A 25,921-nucleotide genomic window follows, 5' to 3' on the forward strand; every position below is an offset into this window, starting at 1 on the left:
CCCACCCCCCCCCCCAGGGGTGGCCCTCATCTGCACGATCCAAGATGTCTCACCACCATGTTTATATGAACATGAGAAAGAAGGGAAAGCAGATAGGGAAGACACACCCCTAATCTTTAAGGACACAACCCAGAATGTATGCCTATCACTTCTGCTCACAACCCGTTGACGAGACTGGTCATTTGGCTCTAACTAGCTGCAAGGAAGGACGGGAAATATATTTATTGTAGGTGATTCTCTGCCCTGCTAAAAACCAGTGTTTCTACTTCTTTAGCTTCTTCTGTGGAAGGAAAAGACAGATATTGAGGGTCGACTAGCAGTTTCTGCCACCCTTCATATAGCCACATGCTGATTCTAGACACCACATGCTGTTGCCAGAGGTTTTTGTTATTTGCATTTTCTTTTGCTTTATTGATAAATCTTTTACCATTGTTGTGTTTACCAAGTGTCAAGTGTTTTACATATTAGTTCATTTAAGCTTCACAAGAATTTTTTTAATGTTTTGTTTTTTTTAAATTTATTTCTGAGAGAGAGAGAGACAGCATGAACAGGGGAGGGTCAAAGAGAGAGGGAGACACAGAATCCGAAGCAGGCTCCAGGCTCTGAGCTAGCTGTCAGCACAGAGCCCGACATGGGGCTCGAACCCACGAGCCATGAGATCATGACCTGAGCCGAAGTCGGACTCTTAACCGACTGAGCCACCCAGGCGCCCCAGCTTCAAAAGAATCTTATACATAAATACTATTATCCCTATTTTAAAATGTGGAAAATGATGTTCAGGAGTTTGCACAAGGTTGTTTTGTTGGTAAGTGGAGTGGCCAGCATTTGAGCCTAGAGTCCATATTCTATAACCATCACTGTATGCTTCTCATCTTTGACCACGTACTGATGACTTCCTTGAAGATAATTTCCAGAAGAGGAATTACTGAGTCAATGGCTATGGAGCTTTTTGAGGCATTTGGTATATCTTTTCCAATTACTTTAATTTTTTTAATGTTTATTTTTGAGAGAGAGAGAGAGACAGAGACAGAGAGTAAGCAGGGAGGGGCAGCGAGAGAGGGAGACACAATATTCAAAGCAGGCTCCAGGCTCCGAGCTGTCAGCACAGAGCCCGATGTGGACCGTGAGATCATGACCTGAGCCAAAGTCAGACACCTAACCGACTTGAGCCACCCATGTGCCCCAGAAGTGCATTCCTGGGTTCAGAAACAAGGGCTGATAGAAAGCTGTACAATCCATTTCCAGGCAGGTCATTGCTGACGTTTGTTTTTAGGTTGTCTTGAGCAAGTCATCTCGTAATCAATCCGTGGTCTACACATGTAGATACTACCTGTGGTACCTAGGGTGGCAGCTCCATAAAGCATCCTATCTTGTCTATAGGATAAAATGGGAGGGGGGGGGATGTCTAAGTGGCCTATTACTGAATTGCCCTAAAATCTCTTCAAAGGCATTGAGACACTCACTGGAAAAAATTCTTTCTCTTTTCCTCCTCTTCATTTCTGTCAAATTTAATTTTTTTGTTTTCTTTTCCTGGGACTCTAGTAGCTATCAAGTATGTATTGCTGGGAGCCAAATTGGCCATTTTATCTTCGTCCGTTGCAGAACTTTGATTTTTCTTTCTAGGGGTAATGCGTTTCCACTTAGAGGACCGCTAAGTGAAAATGCGCTCCTGACACAAGATTCGTTCTGCTGGCTTCTTTCAATTTGTCAAAAGGACAAAATCTCCCCAGCCTCAGTTTGTAATAATGCCCTCAGATTACCTAGCATCATCTTCTACCTGCTTTTATTATCTGGATTCTCTACCACGTGTGGCAGGGAAGAAGAAAATGAACACGTTTACAATGTAATGTTCTGTGTATCTGTGTATTGCCAAAGCTAATTGTTTTCAACAAGGGGTCTTATCACTGATTAAAATGATCAGAGCCTATCAGTATAAAAGAAGCAATACTAGACTTTTACAGGCCTTTTTCACAACTCTTTCATGTGCTGACGCTGAATTCTAAAACACAAGTCCTGAGTTAAGCCATGATTAGCCTTCAGAATAGAAAGATGAATGGCACATTCATTAATTAAATTTTTTGAGGTTCCTCTATCCAGTTAGAAAGAGGCATTTTTTTTCCCCAAAATACTCATTAACAGAGAAGGAAACTGAGGCCATTAATCACTTAAGGATTTTTGCTTTTTCAATCCAACTGGGAATGAGCAATGTTAAATATTCAACATAACTTTTAAGTTTTAAATCCCAGCACCATCTTCAAAGCACATAAGGCATTCCTCTCCAGGCTAACCATTTGCTCTGACACAAACCTGATGTCTACTGCTCGTATATTTGACATTAACAATGGATAGTGGAAAAGCAGAAAGTGATTTTTATTGTCTTCACAGAGTAGGTCAAGGAAAAAAAGAAGGATACTATCTCATTCTTGTCCTGGCCATGTAAATAACATTTTCCTTTCTCTGGATTCCCCCTCCTTGCCTCAGCCTTCATCCCTATCCTGGGCAGACCCATTGTGACAATGCTATTGCTGGGCAGTTCCTGTTCCCTATCATCTGAGAGGGTTTCATGGAGGTCAAAATCTGTGTCTCCCTCTCTGCCCCTTGTGCTCTGTCTCTCTCACTCAAAAATAAACAAACATTTTTAAAAAAAGTGTCATGAGGCTCTCAAAAAAATGTTTATGTTTATTTTTGAGACAGAGAGAGATAGGGAGAGGGAGGACAAGCAGAAGAGGGACAGAGAGAGGGAGACACAGAAACTGAAGCAGGCTCCAGGCTCTGTCAATGCATGTCAATACATGGGGCTCGAACCCACCAACCGTGAAATCGTGACCTGAGCCAAAGTTGCATGCTTAACCGACTTAGCCACCTAGGCATCCCTAAGTTCTCAGTTTTTTAAAGTCATCGAATTGTTTTTGTGATGTACATTTGTTTATATTACATATATACATATATATGTATACATATAATATATGTATGCAAATATATACACACTGCATCAACTGTACTGCTGAAAGTCCCAGAAGGTAGTGAAAAATTAAGCGAATTTTGTTTTTGTGATTTCATAAAGGAAAACAGATGGAACACAGTGCCAGGCTGAAAGGAGCTTGCCATGATAGGTAACTGACAAGCAAGGGTGTTAGAGACAGAATATCAAAATTCCAGAAACATTGTGAATGCCTGATTCAGGAGAAGTATATTCCATCTAGAGTAAAACGACTTCTTAGCTACATTGGTTCTTGACCTGGGGGAAGGTTCTTCTCAGGGGAAGGTTAGAATTTTGTGTGAGGGTATTTTTGGTTACCACAGCAACAGGAAAGGGAGGGTGGGAAATGGGGAGGGATGGTGGAGAAGGCAAGAGGGGGGTGTGGAACAGGCAACATTTAGTGTCAGGGATCCAGGCTGCCCCATGCCTGTAGTTCTCAGGGCAGTCACTGATGGATTGTCTCACTGAAAGAATAGTAACGTGTCTATGGAGAGACACGGAAGGAGAAGGGGATAGTACTCAAACAGATGCTAACACTAGTCATTTGGAACTCATAAGTTAAAGATACTGCCATTGAGCTGAGAACTTGCTTAGTTCTGTGCTCACCTTGCCTTCAGACACTGGACAGGAAACACACTAAGAGTCTCCTGGGCTTTATTTATCTCTCTCTCTCTGTGGTTGCACTGTCGTGAGTCACACAGGCTGGGCTGGCCTCCCTTACCCACTTGACCATGATCACCACCACCATCAGCAACCACCTGGCGAGGGACTATCTTCTGTAAGTAGAGACTGCTCTGCTTTTGAGATCACAGGCTAGTTTTGGAGGCTGGAATTACATGAAAGTCCGAAGGAGAAGTGGGTTTAAGTCCTAAGGCTCTAGAATCAACTCATCTCAGTTGGAATTTCAACTTCACCATTTGTTAGTTTTGTGACCCCAGGCAAGTTATTTAACCTAGTTTTCCCCTCTGTAGAATGGGGATAATGATAATAATTATCTTACAGAGTTTTAATAAAGATTAAATGAGACATGTATATAAAGACCTAAACACATAATAAGCACTCACTGAGTGTTAGCTATTTTTATAAGGGAGGTGAAGAGCCAAATTTGGCTGAAGGGTTAAGAGTTTGCTGGACTTACACTGTTGAATTAAAAACATTAGTCCCACAGCTTGTGGCTTTGGGAAACCCACTTAAACTCACTGCACCTAATTTTCCTCATCAGTAAAATGGGGGATGATAATAGTCTCCACTTCAGAGGGCTGGCATGCCTTGATTTTAACCATGTAGATCTCTTAGAACAATGCCTAGCATATAGTACGCTATCCAAAACTCTTTGCTATTGTTTTAATGGAGTAAAGCAGGCAAGCAATGATAGGAAGGAAATAGGAATCTAGATTTTTAAAGGACAATTAGTGGGTGCCTTATATAAAATGATGAAAGGGGCAAGAGAAGCAACTTTTTTTAATGCTTAATGAGTACTTGGAACTTAACATCAAAGAAGTTGTTTTGAACATCGAATAAAATAAGACACCCCCATGCCCACTGTCAGTGGTTGTTTTCTTATCCCAATTTTGCAGCTGAGTCTTACAGAGTTTTACCCAGGATCTTGTGATGGGTGATGGACCCTTGGCTATATTTGCCTGGAAGCCCCTGTTGTTTCCCTCCTCCTTGCTGCGTCCAGCCACAAGAAGGGAGGTGATACAGGGGAAGTGAGGATGTGAGGCACCAATTCAGCTGCAGTTAGGATTGCTACCTGGTTCCCAGGTTAATGCTTTCAGGTTCAAGACACTGCAGTGCCAGCCTCTTGATGACCACCAGATGTCAGTGCTAACAAGGAATTTCTCCCCTTCCTTCTGTTTCCAGAGCTAAGTGCCAGAGTAGACTTAAATCTTCATTTGGCAAGGAGTACCATCAGATATGTCTCTCTAAGAGACATTTAACCTTGTCGTGGAACCCATCTTCAAATCTACCCATGCGGAGAGTGATTTTGGAGGGTTGGGTCAGAGGAACATTTATTAGCAGAGCCCAGAACTGAATTTGGAAAATGGGTAGTGGTAAAACACTTGGATCTTGAAGATAGACGTCCAAATCATCACTGCTTAAGGAAAAACTTGTATTTCAAAGATAAAAGTTACTTGAGGGTGGTCAGTTGTGGCAACAAAAAGGTATTTAAAACCTTGAATTCATGAGTTATTGATTGGCTATTATTCAATGAAGTCTTTGAAATGTAGCTTTGAACTTTTAAATCATGGAGTGTAATTTATTCAGGATAGCAGGCTTATACACATACGTACGTGATAAGAATAAAAATTTCCTGAACCAATACAACATGTAGGGCACTCTGATATTTTCTTTTCTATTCTACTCTATTCTATTCTACTCTACTCTATTCTGTTCTTTTATTTAAAAATGCTAGTTGGTGGGGGGCATCTTGGTGGCTCAGTTGGTTAAGTGTCGGATTCTTGATTTCAGCTCAGGTCCATGATCTCATGATTCACGGGTCCAAGCCCTGCATCTGGCTCCGTGCTGATGGTGGGGGCCTGCCTGAGTTTCTCTCTCTCTGCCCTTCCCCATCCTCTATTTTTCTCTCTCTCTAAATAAGTAAATATTTTAAAAATGATAATTGGGACCCATAGTTTGAAAAACAAAGACCTAGGATATTATCCCACAGTGTGTTTCAGATGAAGTCTTGGGTTTGCAATGCTTGATCAGGATGAGTTTCCAGGATTAGAGTATTCTAAGGGTGAAAGCCACTGCTTTGGATATGGACCTGGACTCCAACTGCAACTCTTTTTAAATTACGTATTCGCTGAACCTCGCCTTTCTCATATACAGAATGGATGTAATAATAGCGCCTCACAGGACTGTTGTGAGCAGCCTGGTACCTGACAGGTTTTCAACATATTCCTTCCCCTCTGTACTGGAAGGCTTTTATCTTCTACGTGGTTAGAGTTCCTTACTGTTAAACTAAATGAGGGCATTCTGACGGGGAAGGGGATTAATGCTAAGAGCACTGATTTAGGAAGAGAGTAATCCTGCAGGTGAAGTTCAGGCACAACTGCATTCAGACGCAGACTGCAGGAAACCTCTCAGAGGTTTGGGGAGAGGAAGACGTGTCCGGTTTACAGTGATGTTTTCACTGGAATTCCTCTGTCTGACCCTCTCCTAGTGCTTATTACATGGATGTTATTGCTCGTTTAATAATTTTCCCAGCTAGGAACTGTGCTTGGTAAACAGTAGGTGCCCAAAATATTGCTGAATTAATGTACAATTATGGGTCAGACTTCTTATCTGGAGAATTTAGCTGAGAACTCCTGCGAGGTACTGAGAGAGGAGCTGGAAAGACTGAACTTTTAATTTTCAAGGTAATAAATACTAATCACTAGGGTACTCTAATTTCTTTTATAATAGCGCTACTTAGGCAGGTTTGTTTGTTTGTTTGTTTGTTTAGTCTGTGAGAGCCTCCTAATTATGTTACCTGAGGAAGAGACCCAGAACCCCAGGATAAGAATCCATACTACCATTGGCATTGTTTTCTTGTGATGTGTTTCTATCTCTTCTCCCCCATTAGACTATAAATTCCTTGAATCTGTTTTATGATGGTGCCTGTTGTCATGTGATTATCTGCTCTGTGTATGCACGATCACCTACCTTCAAAGCTACCATAGCAAGGTAGATGTTGTTTTATCCCCATTTTACAGATGACAGAACTGATGCACAGAGAGGGTATAACACTTCCTCAGAGTCACAGTTAGGAAATAGCAGAGCCAGGATTCAAACTCACCCCTATAACACTAGAGCTGGGGCACATACCCACCTACCTTCTTCGTGGCCTCAACATGCTTGCCCTCGATAAATACAAATTGATGGTTGGTTAGTTGGTAGACCCAGGACTTTGTGATCTGATTCCTTGCAGACAAGTGGGAGCCTCACTTGCTTAGTCTGGTTTGGAACAGAGCATTCTGGGATCCTGAGCCTGGTCTGTGTGGGCATTGCTTCCGAGCATTGAGCCTGAGGAATGGTGGTGTGAGAGATGATGCGTTAGGGGGACTAGAAAGGAAAACCAGGAAGCTGTTTGAGTCCTCAGTGAGAGGGCTAGGCAGAGGGAGAGAGGATGAGAGAGAGAGGAAGAGAAAGACAGCGATTACATGCAATCAAGGTGATGAGGTTTTGGGGTGATGGTGGTGTTCAGAACCAAGGGCCAAGAAAGAATTCTTGAAGGCATCTTTGGTGCAAAAGAGGTCACTTTATTAAAGCACACAGGGACAGGACCAGTGGGCAGAAACAGCTGCCCTGGGACCCTGAGGAAAGACTTGTTACATACTTGGAAGTTGGGGGAGATAAAGTCAAGGGAAAATTTCCAAAGGGGGTTTCATATGCTAAAAAAAGACTCACAGGATACTGGAAGCCTGGCTATTGTCAAGCTAAGGTTGTTTTTCCCTCTAACAAAGCATTAACATGAAGACAAGAAGGAGTTCCTGGAGAAACATTTTACTCTGCCAGCCTCAAGTACTTGTCAGTGGGCTGCAGGTTATAAGGAAATTTAATTTTATCTGACATTTCTTCTTGCCTTTGTTCCCCATATCACAATGGAGGGGAAGGTGATGCTGGGCCTCCAGGAAACGGAGTCTATCAGTTTCTGGAGATTAGCCTATTGATAAGATTGCCTTTTTTTCTTGGTAATTTACTAAGATATCTGTAAACTGATGGAGACTCCTCTCCTGAATGACTATGATCCCTTTCAGTTAACCATTTGTTTCCTTTCCTTTGTTTTGGGGCAGCCAGGAGTGCCCAAGGAATATCACACAAACCCCACAAGGCGGGGGGGGGAGGTTGTGCTAGCTTGTACTTTGCCCTCAGCCTGCCTTATGTTCCCTCATCAAAGGGAGAGGCCGAGGATTAAAGAGAAGGAAGACAGGAAGGTGGAGAAACCCTCTAAGCCTCAGGAACAGAGCCCCAGACTCACTCAAAGATACCTGTGGATTCCCGCCTAGATGGGAAGGAGCAGAGAATGATGCTTCTGGCTCTGAGAACAGGCTTGTGTTACAACCCAATCCTCTTTGGCCTGACTCCATTCCAGCTATAGAGAGAGAATTTTCACAGACCCACGAAACTTTAGAGCTGGAAAAGACAGCAAAGACTTTGAAGATTATTTGCTGCCATCATGTGGCAAGATCTCTCTCTCTTTCTCTCTCTCTCCAGATGAAGCCACCCTACACACACTGTGTGAAACAAAAATAATAATAACATCAGTACTAACAGTAGCCAAAGGTGATAGTAAAAATACTTTACAATTGCTAAAGCATGGATGCTGACTAATCAGAAGTAAAAACAGCAGTAAATAACCAGTGTGGCTGTTCTGGTGCACTGATTTTCAGGTATATTTCAGCCCCAGAAATTGTTACAGTGTAGTGAGCACCCATATGTGCTGGGTGCCAGCTAGGTATTACCTAATTAAATACCCATAAAACTCCATGATGCTGATGATACTGATGAGAGAGCATGGCGCAAGCTGAAGGCAAAGTACAGGCTAACAGCACCCCCCAACCCCCTGCTGGGTGGGGTATGTGTGCTATTCCTCCAACACTCCTGGCTGCCCAAGAGTAGGGGAAAGGAAAGAAAGCAAATGGTTGACAGATAGAGATCACAGCCATGAAGGACAGGAGTCTCCTTCAACTTGCAGATAACTTAGTAAACTGCAAGAAAAATGCAATCTTATCCGTAGCCTAATCTCTAGGAACCTATAGACTCTGCTTCCTAGAGCCCTAATATCACTCTCATCAGGATGTAAGGGAGTTTCAGGGGCACCTGGGTGGCTCAGTTGGTTAAGCATCTGACTTTGACTCAGGTCCTGATCTCACAGCTTGTGAGTCTGAGCCCCATGTCAGGCTCTGTGCCGATAGATCAGAGCCTGGAGCCTGCTTCGGACTCTGTGTCTCCCTCTCTCTGCCCCTACCCTGCTCACATTCAGTCTCTCTCAAAAATAAATAAACATTAAGCAAATTTTTGTAAAAAAGATGTAAGGGGGTTTAAGTGCTTGCCATGGTGATGTGGGAAACAAAGGTAAATGAAAAATTAAGTTCCCTTACTGCCTACAGTCCATTGACAAGTCCTTGAAATAGGTAGAGTGACCTTCCTTGAGGAGCTCAGCTGCCCCGATGATGACACTTTGCTAGGGGCAAAAGGGAATCTTGGCTTAACATTATGCCAACCTCCGGGATCCTGTAAGTCTACTTGAACATATAAAAATTCCTTTGGAAACTTCCTTTATTTCAACTTCCCCAAGGTATATGCTGGCATTCATGCTCCAAGCCTCTTGATACACATCAGAAGGGTCTCATGACTGAGGTTTTACTAAACAGTAACAAATGGCATTTTCCTAACAGCAGCTAGTCCCTCAATGTCCTGGAAACCTTGCTTCTAAAATTCCTTAGAGACTTAGACTATCCCTGACCGCCTCCCAACCTGAGGGTATATAATCAGTTACCTGTCACAAACGCAGGGCAGCTCTTTCTCCCAGTGCTTTAATAAAAATCACCTTTCTGGGGGCCCTGGGGGGCTCAATTGGTTATGTGTCTGACTTTGGCTCAGGTCATGATCTCATGGTTCATGAGTTTGAGCCCTGCATCAGGCTCTGTGCTGAAAGCTCAGAGCTTGGAGCCTGCTTCAGATCTGTCTCTCCCTTTCTCTGCCCCTCCCCTGCTTGTGCTCTCTTTCTGTCTCTCAAAAAATGAATAAATATTTAAAAAACATTTTTTTAAAATCACCTTTTTGCACTGGAGATGTCTTCAAGAAATCTTTCTTGGCCGTCAGCTCCGGACCCCACAAACACCCCAAAACCCCATCAATACTTCACTAGAGGAGAAGTTAGGCTTAGAGAAGTGACATTACTGTCCCAAGGGCTTGAGCAGAGGAGTCTGGTTGGCACTGGCAGCTCATGGTCAGGCTCAGCCACTCTGCAGTGACTTGTTGTCTCATAAGTGCAGAGCTGGCACAAGGCAGGAACAAGGGGCATCTGCTTGGAGTCTGAGACTTTGTGATGAGATGAGATGATGGGATTGCCATCTTGGTCTCTGCTTCCTATTAGGGCAGGAAACACATAGTAAATAGTGACTTCTTTCCTATGTCAAGGTTTTCCTTGGTTTTGGGGGGGATTAGATTGGAAAAACCTTTCCATTATACTTTAAGTCTTCTCTCCACCTCAAAGGGCTCTTGCTTGAGGGAAATGTCCAGACTTGATCCAGGCTGACCCTGTGGGGGCTGGAAGGCATAAGATGGGTTCCTTCACAGCGTCGGAGCCCTACAATCCTCAGCTTTTCTCTAAGTGTGGGTCCTTAGTCTTTCTCCCCTGGGACCTCAGGAGGCCTCTAAAGTGCAGTGAAGAGGTCCAGGGTGACCTGGCAGTGTGACCTGTGTATGTCATGAGAGAGACAAATGGAGGAAATGAGGAGAAAATGGAAGAAAAACCAAGGCCAGACATAAAGGCCCAAACTAGTTTTGATTTCATAAATCTCAGAGGGACAAATAAAGACTTCTTAAGTAGAAGTAAAAAAAAAATCAGTCTTTGAAAAGGGAGTGGAAAAATCCATAAAATCATAAAGAAACACAGGGAAGGTTTCCCTGCCTCCGCCCCCAGGCTTCATTTTTCTGTAATGATGATGATGATGATGACATAATATTTTGATGGGAAAAATTGACATGATTTTGTCTTTTCCTTTCCTAAATATATTTCTGTCAACCCAGCTAAGGGCCCTCATCTGCCTCAAAAAATTAGGGAAATTACTGCAGAAAGAAATTGATAGTATTCAGATTCTGATTTTCAGAATAGGGTCTTATTGCAAGGTAATAGACTTGAGAACAGGCACTGTGAAGAGAGATTTTCTAAATTCCCTCATTTCCTTCCTCAGTTTATCAAGACCAAGGCCAGTGAACAAGACCATAGGGTTTTCATTTGGGAGGTTCATGCATGAAGAGAAGTGGGTTGCATAAAACCCGTGCCTTCCATCCATGTTGTGGCCTGGAAAGAGGGGAGGCCATGGCGGCAAGGTGTTCCTTAAGCTGATGAGAATAGAGAACACCGTGGGCAGAGGGCTCTGAGCCCTCTCCCTCCTTGCGCGGGGCTGCTCTGCACCAACAGAGGGTGTGGTCTGCACCTGAGACCTCTCTCATGTCCTGTGTGGTGTGGATGTCAGATTGAGAGCCAGCAGGTCTGACAGGGACCCTGCCTTAGTGGGAGTTCCAGAATTGGGTGAAGAATTTGGAGAAGAGGGGAGAGAATGGGAGGTCTGGAGGACTGCCCTGAAAGATGCCAAGCATTTAAATTGAAGGTAGCCGAGTTACCCAAAGGCGACTATTTAGAGGGGCAAGTGCTCCAATTGTTAATCCTACAGGACAAAGAGAGAAATCACAGAGAAAGAATCTCCTGCCTCTGAATCCCCCAGCGGCATCCTGTCCCGCCTAGAATAAAATCTACACCCTCTCATGGCTGCAAGATGTGACCAGAGGGCTCTCCCTCAGCCCCTCTCTGACCCCTCCCCTGTGTCCAGCTTTCCTGGCCTCCTGGCTGTTCCTGCCACACAGCTTGCACCACACAGTGGAGGTCTTTGGATATCCCCAGGCTCGATATCTCACTCCATTCATGTCTTTCCTAAAACAGAACCTCCTCAGGAAGCCTTCACTGACCATTCCATTTAAATAGTGCTCCGATCCCTCTCCAGGCACTTCCCAGCTTTCTCATTCTTCGTAACAGTGATAGCAACTTGACCCAATGTCTTTGTTTTTTTTTTTTTTAAGTTTATTCATTTTGAGACACACACACAGAGAGAGAGAGAGAGAGAGAGAGCCCGCGCGAGAGCATGTGAGCTGGGGAGGGTCATAGAGAGAGGGAGAGAGATTCTCAAGCAGGCTCAGCACTGTCAGCATGGAGCCTGATGTGGGGCTCAAACTCATGAACCACGAGATCATGACCTGAGCTGAAACCAAGCATCGGAAACTTAACCAACTGAGCCATCAAGGCCTCCCTACTTGACCCTATGTCTTAGTCAGCTTGGGCTACCATAACAAAATACCACAGACTGAGCAGCCTAAATGGCAGAGATTTATTTTATCCCAGTTCTGGAGCCTGGCAGGTCAAGCTCAGGGCGCCCACATGGTGGGCTCTCGTCCTGGCTTAGAGGTGGCAGCCTTCTCCCTTTATCTCCAAGGGGTGTTTACTAAGTGTGTGTGCGTGGAGAGAGGGCCACCAATCCTATCGGATTAAGTCCCTACTCTTATGACCTCATTTAACCTTAATTACCTACTAAAAGCCCCATCTCCAAATACAATCATATTGGAAGTTAGAGTTTCAACACATGAAGTTTGGAGGGTACACTCTTTAGTCCATATGCATGTTTATTGGAATATAACTCTATGAATGGAAGGACTTGTATATCCCTATGACTATATTACCCATTACTGTGGCTGGCACTGTATAAATATATGTTAAATAGAGAAATAGCTTCATTTTCTCTGTGTATTCTAGTGGTACTGTCAATAAATTTATGACTCCATTATAAAAACACCCCAAACTAACACCATTTATCAAGCATATGTATATGTGGGTGACTTTACCTTTGTTTCTTACCTAACCTTCAACCATCCTAGAAAATAGGAATGATTATTGAGCAAACTGAAGCATGGAGAGGTTAAGTAACTCGCCCAAGGTCACACAGCTCACAGGCAAAGCCAGGATTAGGACAGTCAATGCCAAAGTCTGTTTCTTTTTGGACTCCAGACCAGTGGTTCTCAAACTTTGGGGGTGCATCAGAACCACCTGGACAGCTTATTAAGACCGATGACACAGCTCTACCCTCAGAGTTTCTGGTTAGGTAGGTCTAGGGTGGGAATCTGAGAATGTGCATTTCTAGTAAGTTCCCAGGGGATGTGGATTCTTCAGGTCCGGGGACCACACCTTGGGGATCACTGCTGATCCCCAAGAATCACAGAATGCTTCAATTTCTCTTTTGCTTCAGGCTTCTGAACTATTTTCTGTCTCTGTAGCCTTTGCTTTAGTTAATCAGTAAGGAGTTTCAGGTAAGTGCTGTTTCCATGTAGCCTGGTCTGGGGCGGCCACGAGGAGCCTGGAGAAAGACCTCTGCCACAGGGTGGCAGCAGCACCCCAGGTACAGGGTCTGTCCTAGCTGGGGACAGCTCGTTAGCACAGCATCCCCAGGGTTCCCACAGAGCCACGGCCTGACTGCCTCTCCGGTTCCCCTTGGCAGGGAGGCGGAGGATGGAAGGGGGCCTAGCAGAAGGGGAGGTCATTGGCACACAGAGGGGCAGTTTTGTTCTCTGAGACACTCAGGAGGAAGCTGGGTGGTCCCCTCAGAGTGTCGAATTGTGCCCTGCACAAAACCGCCTTGCAGTGCGGCGCTGCCGGGAGAGCCCAGCCAAACAAAAGCCCTCGGAGGAGACTGGCAGAGGCTGCTGGTCTGCCCAGGCGCAGAGGCCCCGGCCCCTGCCCGAGGAGGCCTGTGGGGGTTCTCATGAGGGCGGTTTCCAGGGGTGACAGCCCCCCTCCCAGAAGATGTAGGTCTGCGGCCTCCTGGCCTCCGTCCTGCTCACAGATGGAGTAGGGAAACACTCTCCCCTTCTGCAGCGTCACCCCCACTCTCTTCCTCCTCCACTGAGCTGGTTTTGTCCTGAACATCTTAAGGATCTTTCTAAGTGCCAGAATCCGTGCCTGGGGTTTCCTACTATCATCTGTTTCATTCTCCTTACATCCTCATGAAGACCGGATTCTTACAGTCATTTATGAGGAAGTCGAAGCTTAATCTCTCATTCGTCGAGCTTCGTTGACCGCAGAAGCCAGCTTTGACGCCTCCGCCAGTACAAGGGAACTCGATGCGAACGTTGCATCGAAGACAGCAGGTTTCATCCAGCCCCCCACACGTAGAGATGAGGGCGCTGGACCATCGGGTCAAGGAACAACAGGTGGTTAAAAGCGACTGAGAGACTAAACCTCCTTTCTCTTTGTCTAAGTCTGCTTTCCACTCGACTTGCCCAGTGAAGTTGTTCTAGAACTGTCATTACCAACGAAGTTGGTAGATTATGTTCCAGGGTTGACTTAGATGATCCAGGGACCTGGGGAAACTGCTGAAGAATTCAGGTGTAACAAGTATGGATTTAGCCCAGCACTGTGGACAAATTTGGATAAAACCGCTACCCTGAAGCTGAAGGCCTTTAGGTTTTAGGATGCATGTAGCTATTAATCTATTTGTGTTAGTTTTCTAATCCCATGTGGACTTTTTCCAGTTTGTTTTCTACTTCTTTGGCTAATAGCTCATCATCAACTTAAATGAAACAATGCCTCACAGAGGCGCTATGGTGCCAAGGCAGTGGGATTTGGTGACACTCTTATACTTGGGTTGCTGACAGAATCTTTAAGTGCTAAAGTTCTCCCCAGGCAGGCCCATCACCAGTTCCTTTCACAGCTTAGCTGACTTCCTGGATGGCCTTTATTTTCTTCTGCCTTGTCTGCAAGTTCCGCTGTCTTCAGGCCTTAGGATTCCCTGAACTTACAGAGTTGAAAAAGCCATCTGACACCATCTTCTATGAGACTCAGTGCCATCTTTAACATGTGTATTTGCAATTATTGGGAAACAGTTTTACGGTTTCTAGGGGCATATTTTGTCCTTTTGCAGTATCAGTTGGGCCCTGCTTTTCATATGCTTCAGCCTGGGTTTAAAGAAGGGGCTTTTGAGGGAATGATGCCCATCCATGGAGGGGGGAGTTCCCTGAAGAGCCTTTGAAAAATGCCTACTTTCCAACTTTACAATGACTGCAAAGTGACGGCCTTTGAATAGCTCAATATGAAAAAAATATGGGCGCTTTCCAAAAAGGAGCACCCCAAATGAAAAAAATGTGTTCACCATTAGAAAATAGTATGTGGATGCCAAAATTTTTAGCCCTGTAATGGATTACAGATAATATTTTGTTTGGGGGGGGAGGGTCATGGTCAGGAGGAAGGAGTGAGAAAAAGAAAGGAGAGAAATAAAAAGGAATGAGAAGAAAAGAAAAACAGATGTAATCTTAAAATATTTCAAGCATGGATATCTGAAATACTGTTTAATTTATTTAAGAGTGTTCTGTGAAGTCTTAAAGGTGATTCATCAGGCTTTTAAAATGCAGCCACAAGATTTACAATCACATAATGAGTGATAATGTCCCTAGAGCAAATAAATAGTGGGAAATGTCCCAGATCTGGACTGCCTTTTAAAGCATGTTTTTGCTTGTAGGGAGAAATGAAAAGTTAGGCTGATTATTTTTAGTAATCACACAAATTTTTATCTGTAGTAACACTGCATTGAGGCAAACATAAATCCTTCATTTCATTTGTATGTAGGGTTATTAGATTCATAAATAAAATCACAGGTTGCCCCATGCAATATTTTATGACGTACCCACACGAAAACATTGCTATTTAATACTTATACTAAAACATTGTTACTTATCTGAAATTCAAATTTAACTGGGCGTCTTGAATTTTATTTGACCACCCTACTTTGTGTGCAAATTCAGTAAAATGTGACTTTCCAAATTGAAGGTTGAGACAAGGAGTTCTGTGGTCATGATGAGGGAAGATCAGCTGGAAAATGTTACCATCACGACCATCACGCTTTCTGAGTTCCTTTCTGTGCCTGGGAAGCATAAGTGGCAGAAAAGGAAGATGAGACTTCAGAACAGGATGCGGAAAAAAAGGTGTTCGGAGGGGAGAGAGGCAGGGACAAGGAGACCAAAGGGAGAGTTCCCAGAAAGGNAAGACTAGAGTGAAAAGGGAAATGCGGGCATTGAAAAATTTTAAACAGCTGGATGACTTTCTCATATTTATCCTCCTTCTGCTCTTCAGACCTTGGGATTCTTTTCCTTCTTTTTTTTAAATTGTCTTTATTTTGAGAGACAGAGAGTGAGCAGGGGAGAGGCAGACACAGAATCTGAAGCAGGCTCCAGGCTCTGAGCTGTCAGCACAGAGCCCAACGTGGGTCTCAAACCCACAGACTGTGAGATCATGACCTAGAGTCGAAGTCAGACGCTCAACTGACTGAGCCACCCAGGCTCCCCCAGACTTTGGGATTCCTTATGCACTTATCCAAGCGAGTTCTCTCTAAGAGGAAGTTCAGGCCATGCCCCTTCCCCCGCCCCCCTGCCCCGCAAAGAGCTCCGGGCTCCCCCTGGTGGCTGTCTGGGGTTTCGCTCCCCCAGCCCTGGCCTCCCTTAACCCAGAGATTTCTCATCTTCCACTTTCCTCTTAGAAGCTCCACATCAGCTTCCTTCGCTCTTCCTGCCTTGCTCTTTTTCCGTCGACTTATTCATTCGGAGCCTGCCTTCGGCGTGACACCTCCCAACCGTTCTGGCCCCCCGGGACAGGCCACACAGAGCTGGTCATTGTTGCCCCAGTTCGGGGGGACCACCCGGGTGGGAGCAGAGGCTGCGCTTGGCCACCAAAGCCAGATGATTGACAGCAGCCTCGGGTCAAATGCCCAGCGGCGGCCCGGAAAGAGGGCNACTCAGCTCCCATCCAGCGGGAAATGAACCCTCCCTCTAAGCTCCCGGCAGACCCACGCAATTAGCAGCACTAAAATCTCTTGTTTTCGTCGTGGTGCGTATGAATAAAGACTTACGAAAAAGGATTTTACTTGGAGAGTGAGACTTTTTAACTTGGGAAAGGGAATCCTGCTTGAGGAGAGCCAGTGGTGCCGAAGGGATACATAGGAGAAAGGGAAGCACAGCTTCTCAAAGTGTAGGATTTAAAAACTTGGTTAGAAATGTATTTACTTATCAGAAACATTTTTAAGAAGTTAAAAGTGTTGTTATATTTGTGAACAGATCTGTGACGACCACACCTAGGGATCTATGGTCTCCTTCTCCATCATCCTCTGCACTTCGCCTCCCCCCCAAAACCCCAGGCCATAAAGTCAACACCTTGACAGAGCTGCTGTGTCTCCACAGACCTCTCACAGGCTGATATCCGGCTTCTCATGCTTGCACTCTGGAAAGGGTGGAAAACCCGGCTTCGGCTGCGGAAGTGAGAAAAAAGCCTGGGGATTACAGGAGGAAGCATTTCCTAGCACTGGACTGATTTTTTGTGGCACTTCCCAGAATGCTTCTGTGTCCAGAATGTCCTCACACATGTCCAGATATGGGTCCCCTCAAAGTGGCCAGCACTGGTTTGGTTCCCTCGGGCTGTGAACAGTCTCCTTTCACTTCCCCAGTCCGCTATTTGAGTAACACAGATGCCTTGAAATAAGTTGGGATGTATTGATCAAACGCTGATTTGTAAATTTTTTGGTCAAAAGATCCTTCAGAGAAACAGATGGAAATTAAAATTTCTACCCCAGAAAAAGGAAAATGCACAAAGCCTTCCCTTCAATTTCAAGGGTTATGCAAACCCTTGAAGACTGAAGTCTTCACATCCATGACCTAAGGGTTTCCAGACTCTCCTTTCGGGCCTGTCCTCTGGCTGTTACTCACAGGTAGAGGGTCAGATTAAAGAGTCTCCAGACACAACCCCAACCCGGGCATTCTATAATACTGTCTGCCTTTTTTTTTTTTTTTTTTAATTAAAAAGCCTAAGGGGGGAAAAAGCAGTAGTCCACAAGTTGTTCTTTATGAAAAGAAAGGTTTACTAGCACAGAGGCTGCTTCTGAAACATCCCTTGAGCTCTTATTCAGCTATTTTCACAAATGGCAGCAGTAATCACATAGATAAATCTACCTAATTTGAAGGTAGGGCAGGAAATTACTTTTTTGGGAGAATCAACGGTGGCATTACACTTTTCTAATCCCCACGTGGAAATGACTCAATTTCTCTGAGAAATTTATGTGGACAAGTAAGTGCAGGCTGTTACGGCAAAGTGGTTCCCTCACAAAGTCTAGTTCTAGGACTTGGGCCGGGAGAGCACGCATCCTTCCTCATTTTCTTGTGACTTCTCTGCACCCCCTCCTCCCCAAGCTGGTCCTCACAAGCATTTGCCTAGGAAAAATATACAAAGATCTGCAGGCTGTCCCTCCCTAGCATTGCCCTGAGCTTACTGCAATACTTCCACGAACGGTAACTTTATGGGAATAACAACAACATACAAAATTATAATGTAAAACTAATTTTTTTCTTTATTGAAAATACATCTACAAAGTAATGGTTCTCAGTCCATACAGGGTGCATGATATATGCGGAGCCCGTGATGGGCTGGCGAGAGGATCATCTTAGAGGGCTTACTTTCCGTAAGAAATGGTTAGTATAAAAAAAAAGATCACACCGCATAACAGAATTAATTTGACATGATTAATTTTTGCTCTACTGGTGTCGTGAGATGACAGCCATGTACATGAACTCTCGTAGTGTATCTCCCAAACAGAGCCTCGGCGTTAAATGGTTACTCCACCACAGCCTAACGTTAACTTTTGTACACACGTAATGCTCGTGATCTCTATAAAAAATATCTCTAATTGTGTATCAGAGAGTGTATGTCTAGATTTCCAGTCTGTTAGCATAATTAAACCCATTCTTCACCATTTTCGGTCAGAAACTCAAACACAGCTGGTATTGTCTGACAGCTCCCACTTCATGTCTTTGACCGAATGAATACTCCTTAGGGGGTAAAAAATTAATCTCCTCTAAACCTGGGAGCTGCCTCGCCTGAGACTAATGCCCCTGCTGTTTTTTTCTTGGAACCACATTGACAGTGTCTTTATACTGATTCATCTTCTACCATTTTTCTCAGGGACACAAACAAAATAAAACCAAACCCCACTCCGGCTGAAGGTTTTGAATGATTTGGTAAGTGGAATTCCAACACAAAGAAATATCTTGTTTCTCTTGTTCTAAGAACTTCTGATTATAGTCACAAACCTTTTCAAATAAGAGACCACCCACCCAGCTCATGCCCTCTATTAGAGAGAAAGCTTATTCATTTGACTTCTTTAAAATATATATAAGAAGTGACCTTATGTTTTCATATGCAGACTTCCTGGGGGGATGATTTTGAACTGAAGAGAAAAAGTGTTTCAGGGTAAAAAAAAAAAAAAAACCAAAAAACCAAAAAACCAAACCGAACTTCTCCTTTTAAAATTCTTCCTTAAAAATGGTCTATAAATTTTGGTGTTTTAAAATCCTCTGTATAATGTCAACTGTGCTCCGTTCTTTCCTGCCTGGCTCTTTAGTGATCCATGGTAAGACACTGAGCACGCTCGCTAGTTGCTAGTCTTACATTTTACCTTCTAAAAGTCTATAGTCAGTTGAGGAGTGGTGGGAGACATCCAGCTCAGAGAAGTCCCTTCGGTTTGGGAAGAATAGGAAAGAAGGGAATAGTTCCCTTATTGGGAAGAACTGAGCAGAGCTTCTTAAATAATTCCACTACCGAAATGGCCTCCAGCCTGGTGACTTGCATAACTGATATTCTGGACACAGAACCTGGTAAACCGTACAGCCATCCCTCCCCTACTTAGAAAGGTTCATTCCCAATAAATGTCCTTTCTGAAAGTCCCATGCTCCATGGAATTATACTTGGAACAGGATGTTCCAATGGAAGGTAAGGGGTAGGCTCTTCCATGATGTCACAGGATGTTTGGGCTAGAAGAGACTGTAAAGGCATCCAGGGAACTCACTCATTTTATGGATGAGAACACTGAGGCCTAGAAAGGAGATGTAACTTGCCCATGGCCACATGGAAATTTCACGTTTAAGTGCCCCCTCACAGGTGTGCTAGGTGAGTATTCATATTGTCTTGCTATTAATCAAATCAGAACACAGATCGGCAGAGAAAGGGAAAAACCCTTCTACTGTCCCATTTGATAACTGATTGTAGTTTATCAAGCTGTTTTGTTTTGATACTAAAACTGAATTGTATTCTGAAGGATTTTTAAACTTTGCGAGCTGATTTAAAAGCTTGTTTTAGCCTACTATTTGTTTGACTCTTCACCTTATAAAAGAAATCACATTTACAGTTTTGTGTGTCACACAAACTTGTAAGATCTGATCCGACTTGCAAAATCCTCCCTTGTTTTTGGATGAATCCGTCCCAATCCTATCAGTGTATTATGCAGGACAAGGGAGGTAAGGGGCTCACTGGAGAGAATGAGTTGTAAGGAGATGGAAACATTGTACAATGGTTTGCAAACACCTGCCTGTCAAGAAAGCGTTTTGTGTGTTAGTCTACATCTTGGTTTCACTGTCCATGGGTTTCTCAGTTTCGCTTTCCTGGGCAATCAGCTGATAGGGTTTCTTCATTTCATTCTCTTCGATGACGGAGTTACCCATTTCTACATCTCGGTTCTTCAGTTCATGTCTTGACAAGTGCTCCACAATGCCAGCTCCCAGAGAATCTCCCAGCACGTTGGTGGTGGTGCGGAGGCGGTCCCTGGGGTGTGGGGATGGGGGGCGGGGAGGAAAAATGGGGCTCCTGTGAACACCATGCTATTTCAGCTCGGATTGTGAACCTGCAGCTAAGTCTCTAGAGGCATCTTTTAAAGTTCTGCTTGGTGTATCCACCAACTGCAACATCACATAACACACGCATAATGTTTACAGTAGTTACTAAAAGTTATAGGGATATATAGATTACCAGTGTTCAGTTCCTACTTCCAGTACCAACAGTGGGTAATGACCCTTCCCTTTCGCCTTTTATTTAAAATTTCTCTTTGCATCTCTTTCCTACAATTCACCTTCCTTTATATCAGCCATTCTCAAAGTGTGATCCAGAGACTCCTGGAGGTGCCTGAAGTCAAAACTATTTTGTTATTTTTTTTAATGTTTGTTTATTTTTGAGAGAGACAGAGAGGGGAGAGCGTGTGAGTGGGGGAGGGGGAGGGGGGGCAGGATCAGAAGCAGGCTCCATGCTGACAGCAGTGAGCCTGATGTGGGGCTCAAACTCTCGCACTACAAAAGCATGATCTGAGCCAAAGTCTGATGCTTAACCAACTGAGCCACCCAGGCGCTCCAAAACTATTTTCATGGTAATGCTAAGATGTTATTTGCCCTTTTTGTTCTCATTTTCTCATGAATGCCTGGTGGTTTTGTAAGGACTACAGCATAACACAAAAGATACCACAACAGATTCAATGCAGAAGCAGTTAGGAGACTCCAGCTGTCTTGAATTAAGCCAGACACTAAGGAGATTTACAAAAATAAAATAAAATAAAAGGGTATCATTCCTTTCCTGAAATTTTTGGTTTGGTAAATGATACTTTTTCTGGCAAAAATGTTATGTTAAGATTTAATGAATTTATTATTATAACTTTAAATGAATTTAGCATTTAAAAAATGTCTGGTTTTGGGGGTGCCTGGGTGGCTCAGCCGGTTAAGCATCCAACTTCAGCTCAGGTCATGATCTATGGTCTGTGAGTTCAAGCCCTGTGGTGGGCAGTGTGTCGACAGCCCAGAGCCTGGAGCCTGCTTCGGACCTGTGTCTTCCTCTCTCTCTACTCCTCCCCCGCTTGCACTCTGTCTCTCTCTCTCAAAAATAAAATAAAAACATAAAAAAAAAAAATTTAAAAATCCCGTTTTCCTAATATGATAAATATTGATAGACATAATTGATATAGATAAGAGCTTTTTGGATCCTTAGTAGTGGTGAAGTGTAAAGGGATCCTGAGGCTGAAAGCTTTGAGAACCATAGGTTTACACTATAGAAGGTCCTCACAGTAGTTGAGTGCCAACCGTGGGTCCAACCGTGGGCCAAATGCTTCGCATGCATCATTGCAGATAATCCTCAAAACACCCCTGGGAGGTGGATGGCATTATCATCTCCATTTTACAGAGGAGAAAACTGGGGTGACTGGCAAGGCTGTCCAATGTCGCACGGGGCTGGGATGCAAACACATATCCAAGTGACTGTGGGACTCATGCTCTCAACTGATTACCCTCCTCCCACTTATCGTGCCTTGAACACACCGGTGAGCTCCCCGTGACCCTTCTAGTGAAGGAAACATACAGCTGACTCCAGCATCTGCTGGATCCTACTAGGCATTCACTTTGGGCAGCCTGTGAAAAAATGCTTGTGCAAGTGAAAGGGAATTTATGAGAGAAAAGAGGCAGATAATATCAGCTGGAAGGGTGAGGGGAACATGGAGGAGGGCTGGGCCCCCCAAATTAGGGTCTGAGGGGATGGGGGGTGCCTTCCTTGGAACTTTCCGCAGAGCCAAAAGTCATCTCTGCTTTATGACACTCGTTCTCCTCCCACCGCACGGCTGCCCCTCTCCCTGCCGGGTTCGGATGCACACATCTGTGCTGCATTACGCCATTGGAATGGGAAGCACAAGGAAAAGGGGCTGAGCCAGCGTGTGGGGCCTGTAGTTCTGTTCTCGCCACCACGGGGATGTGTTGTGCAATTCAGAAAATGCCTCGCTGATTTATGTGGGCTTTGTAGACAGCCGGTTTCCCAATCGCCGGATGGCTTTATGGAGTGAGAAGTGTAGTTGCCAGATGTGCCCCCTGGGCTGATAAGGGAGCGAGCGCGCTTGGCGTCTGGGACGTGGTCTCCAGATAAGGGCAGGGACCAGGCGGTGAGGGCAACTTAATTACATACCAAGCTGCCCCTGCTGGTGGAGCCCTTTGGGCGGGTGTGCCAAGCTGCCTGGTTCCTTAGAGAGACAGAGGGGGTCCCTGCGACAGCAAGCCAGAAGGCAGCTGAAGCATACTCACAGAAACCAGTCCACGGCGATGATGAGTGTGATGTCGTCGGTGGGCAGGCCCACGGATGTCAGCACAATGACCATGGTGACCAGGCCCGCCTGAGGAATCCCAGCTGCCCCAATACTGGCAGCTGTGGCTGTGATGCTGTTGAAAGAAGTCCCCAAACATAAAACATTTGTACACATCTCCCCAAATAACAGACCCTGGAAACTGTGCACAGCAGCAGTCTCTGAACTTGCCAAGGGAACAGAAGATGACATGCTTTAGAAAAATTTAAATGAGAGTGTAAAAAACCTTGCTGAGCTAACAATAATGTTAGCTAGTATTTATCAAGGGGTTATCATGTGCCATCTAATAAGCTAAGCGTGGCTTTTCCCATTTGATTCTCACAACAACTCTTAGGAAGTTGGTCCAATTATTACAACCATTTTTTAATGAAGAAATTGGTAGCTATATACTTTTTCACAAACCTGGAAATATTTTATAAGGTCTAAAATACTGCAAAGTTACAATAACAGTTTGTTTCCAATAATTCTGTCCAAGTAGAAGATTGTAAAGATACTGAACTTGTATGGTTAATGTGGTCAGAAAAGCAAATCAAAGTTATTAATGCAAAAGCAAGAATGATTTATGAATAAAGTTCTGTATGACTACAAATATTTTTTATGGAGGCAGTGTTGACCTGATTTGTGAGGCATCCAACCTTTCTGGGACTTTGTTAAATACCTATTTGATTTAGGCTGATGTGAGAATGTGGAAAATGTTTTATAAAGTATTACTTAGACATAAAGTAGAATTAATAAAGCAGTACATCTGTGGAGGAAACATGGTTCCCCCATATTGTTCCTCTTCTGTGGTACTAGAATGGTTAGTTGGTAAATGGCTGTTCAGAATGAAGACTACATTTCCCAGCTCCCTTGAAGCTCAGACTGAGTTCTGGCCAATGAAATATGGATGAAAGTGGTCAAGTACCTTGCATGCTATGCCCTCCTCCTCTGCCCAGTGGCTAAGATTTGGAGGTGGTGATGAGCCATCGTGGACCTCCTGGATGAGGGTAACACCCCAGCCTCAGTCCCTTACACTGTAAAACACCTACCAGCCTTGAGGGCTTTGTGGAACAGAGCTGCTCCATATGAGAAAGAAATGCAGGTCCATCTTAAAGTCACTCTTATTGTTCTTATTATTTTTTTTACTCTGTCACATGCAACTGAACTTTTTTTTTTTTTTTTTTAATAACGCAGGGCTTTTCAGCTGGTATACCACAGTATGCCCAAGAATAGGTTATGGATGAGCTGATACCGACCTCCCAGTGCCAGTGTAGCCAGATTGCACTCAGGACTCCCAGAGCCCCCAGCCCACTCACTTCTGGCCGTGATCGGCCTCACTTTTTTTTATCCTCACGCATCCTACAACTATTATTATTTTCCAGTAACTCAAAGCATATACATGGAGTCTAATATAACTTATTTCTAAATAAACATATGTGTGGATACACACAAAAGGTGGGGGAGTGGAGAGATTGAAAACAGACTAAAATGACATAAAAACCAAATGCAAGACATAGATACGGATTATATTGTAGTCTAGGGGGAGAAGCTATAAAAGATATTTTGGGGGCTACTGGGGAAATTTGGATAGAGAGTGGGTATTCTGCAAGTATTTTAATGATTCTTAGTATTGTGGTTATGTAGAAAATGATTCTTATTCTCAGAAGATCCACGTTGGACTCTATATATGTGAAATGTAATGAAGGTAGAGAAAGAAAAGCAAAAAATGGTAAAATGTTAACAATTGTTGGATCTGGGTAGATGTCTGTCATCATTTTATTTCAACTTTCCCATTTGTAAGACAGTTTTTATAATAAAAAGTTGTGAAAACATCTGATTTATTTTGATACCCAAATAAGTTGCTGATAATAATTACACACATACACTGAAGAGCAGGGTCTGATCTGGACTGTGAGTCTCTCTTACAGTTACTTATTGGTCTGTTGTGCATAACTGACTTTCAGTAAGTAAAAGTAGGAGATTCTAATCACATATGCATGTGGATATGCATGGGCTAGTGCCAGAAGAATACAAAAAAAAAATAAGCAACAGTGGTTGCGTCTGGAGGTGGAAGCTAAACAATTAGAGGAAGGTGTGGAAAGGTAAATTACCTTTCACTAGACACGTCAAATATGATAGTTAAAAAAAGTAGTCTGCAGAAATAAAATTCTCAACCTATTTGTCAACGTGGCCTCTCCTCTATTTTATAGTGCCTAAAAATTAACCCAAGAGAAAATGTTAATCCAGTTTTTCAAATGTATTTTTTGATACTGTCAATAAAAGCTAACACATTTTGGGGCACCTGGGTGGCTCAGTCGGTTAAGCATCCGACTTTGGTTCAGGTCATGATCTCACAGTCCGTGGGTTTGAGCACTGCATCAGGCTCTGAGCTGTCAGCACAGAGAGCCTACTTCAGATTCTGTGTGTCTCTCTCTCTCTGCCCCTCCCTCACTCCCTCTCTGTCTCCGTCCCTCAAAATAAAGACATTAAAAAAAAAAAAGCTAACACATTTTAATGCTGTTTCAGATTGAAGTATAATCTAACATTTTTTAAAAAGAAATATCCATCTTATGTATGCTGTAGATTTTAAAAGAGCTAGATGTTTTATTGATGGTACATTGATAAACAAATCAATCCAATGGCAAGCAGTATGTATGGTATGATCCCATTAATTAGAAAAAAAGTGTGTGTGTATCTAGGCACGAGAAAATGTTTTTGTACCCCAAATATTAACAGTGGTCACCTATAGAAAGATGGTGGGTAAAAGTGGCAGGCAAGTTACATTTTTTACTATCTACATTTCTATATTATTAGAATTTCATTATTAATAAATATATACATCTATAATTTTAAAAACAAAAATATCTAAGTATCAAAAGTAAAGCTATTGCCACAAACCCCCAACCTCCTATTTATGTATGATACACTTTCCAACAAGTTTCTTTATCCAATCCCTGATCACCGTCTCATCATATAAAGTGATTCTTAAGCAAATGTTGTGTAGAACTTTCCTCCTACCTGATTGTAATAATCTGTCCAAAGTTCAGCTCAAAGTTGTTAACCTGAGCGATGAAGATGGCAGCCAAAGCCTCATAGAGTGCGGTCCCATCCATGTTAATGGTCGCCCCCACTGGGAGCACAAATCTGGTGACACGTTTGTCCACACCGTTGTTCTCTTCCAAGCACTTGAAGGTGATGGGTAGGGTAGCAGAACTGAGAATGGTTAAAA

At 43.7% G+C, this 25,921-nt stretch overlaps 1 protein-coding gene across 2 annotated transcripts in view; it reads right to left on the minus strand.

Annotated features, from left to right (window-relative positions):
- Nucleotides 1–16,661: 16,661 nt before the first annotated feature.
- The window catches only part of SLC1A3 (solute carrier family 1 member 3), an 80,323-nt gene continuing 71,063 nt past the window's right edge, over nt 16,662–25,921 (minus strand). The window contains exons 8-11 of one of the 2 annotated variants that reach the window (XM_077763483.1): nt 25,711–25,905; nt 22,655–22,789; nt 20,140–20,372; nt 16,662–17,034 (exon numbers count right to left, since the gene is read on the minus strand). In XM_077763483.1, coding sequence (XP_077619609.1) covers nt 20,168–20,372; nt 22,655–22,789; nt 25,711–25,905 — 535 coding nt within the window. In that variant the 3' untranslated portion in view covers nt 16,662–17,034; nt 20,140–20,167. Of the gene's footprint in view, nt 17,035–18,100; nt 20,373–22,654; nt 22,790–25,710; nt 25,906–25,921 lie in introns of those variants that run through there. The other variant, XM_077763482.1, reaches the window with a different exon arrangement.

This window comes from Crocuta crocuta, unplaced genomic scaffold (genome assembly GCF_008692635.1).
Source record: "Crocuta crocuta isolate KB4526 unplaced genomic scaffold, BGI_CrCroc_1.0 scaffold4, whole genome shotgun sequence".
NCBI classification, from domain to species: domain Eukaryota; kingdom Metazoa; phylum Chordata; class Mammalia; order Carnivora; family Hyaenidae; genus Crocuta; species Crocuta crocuta.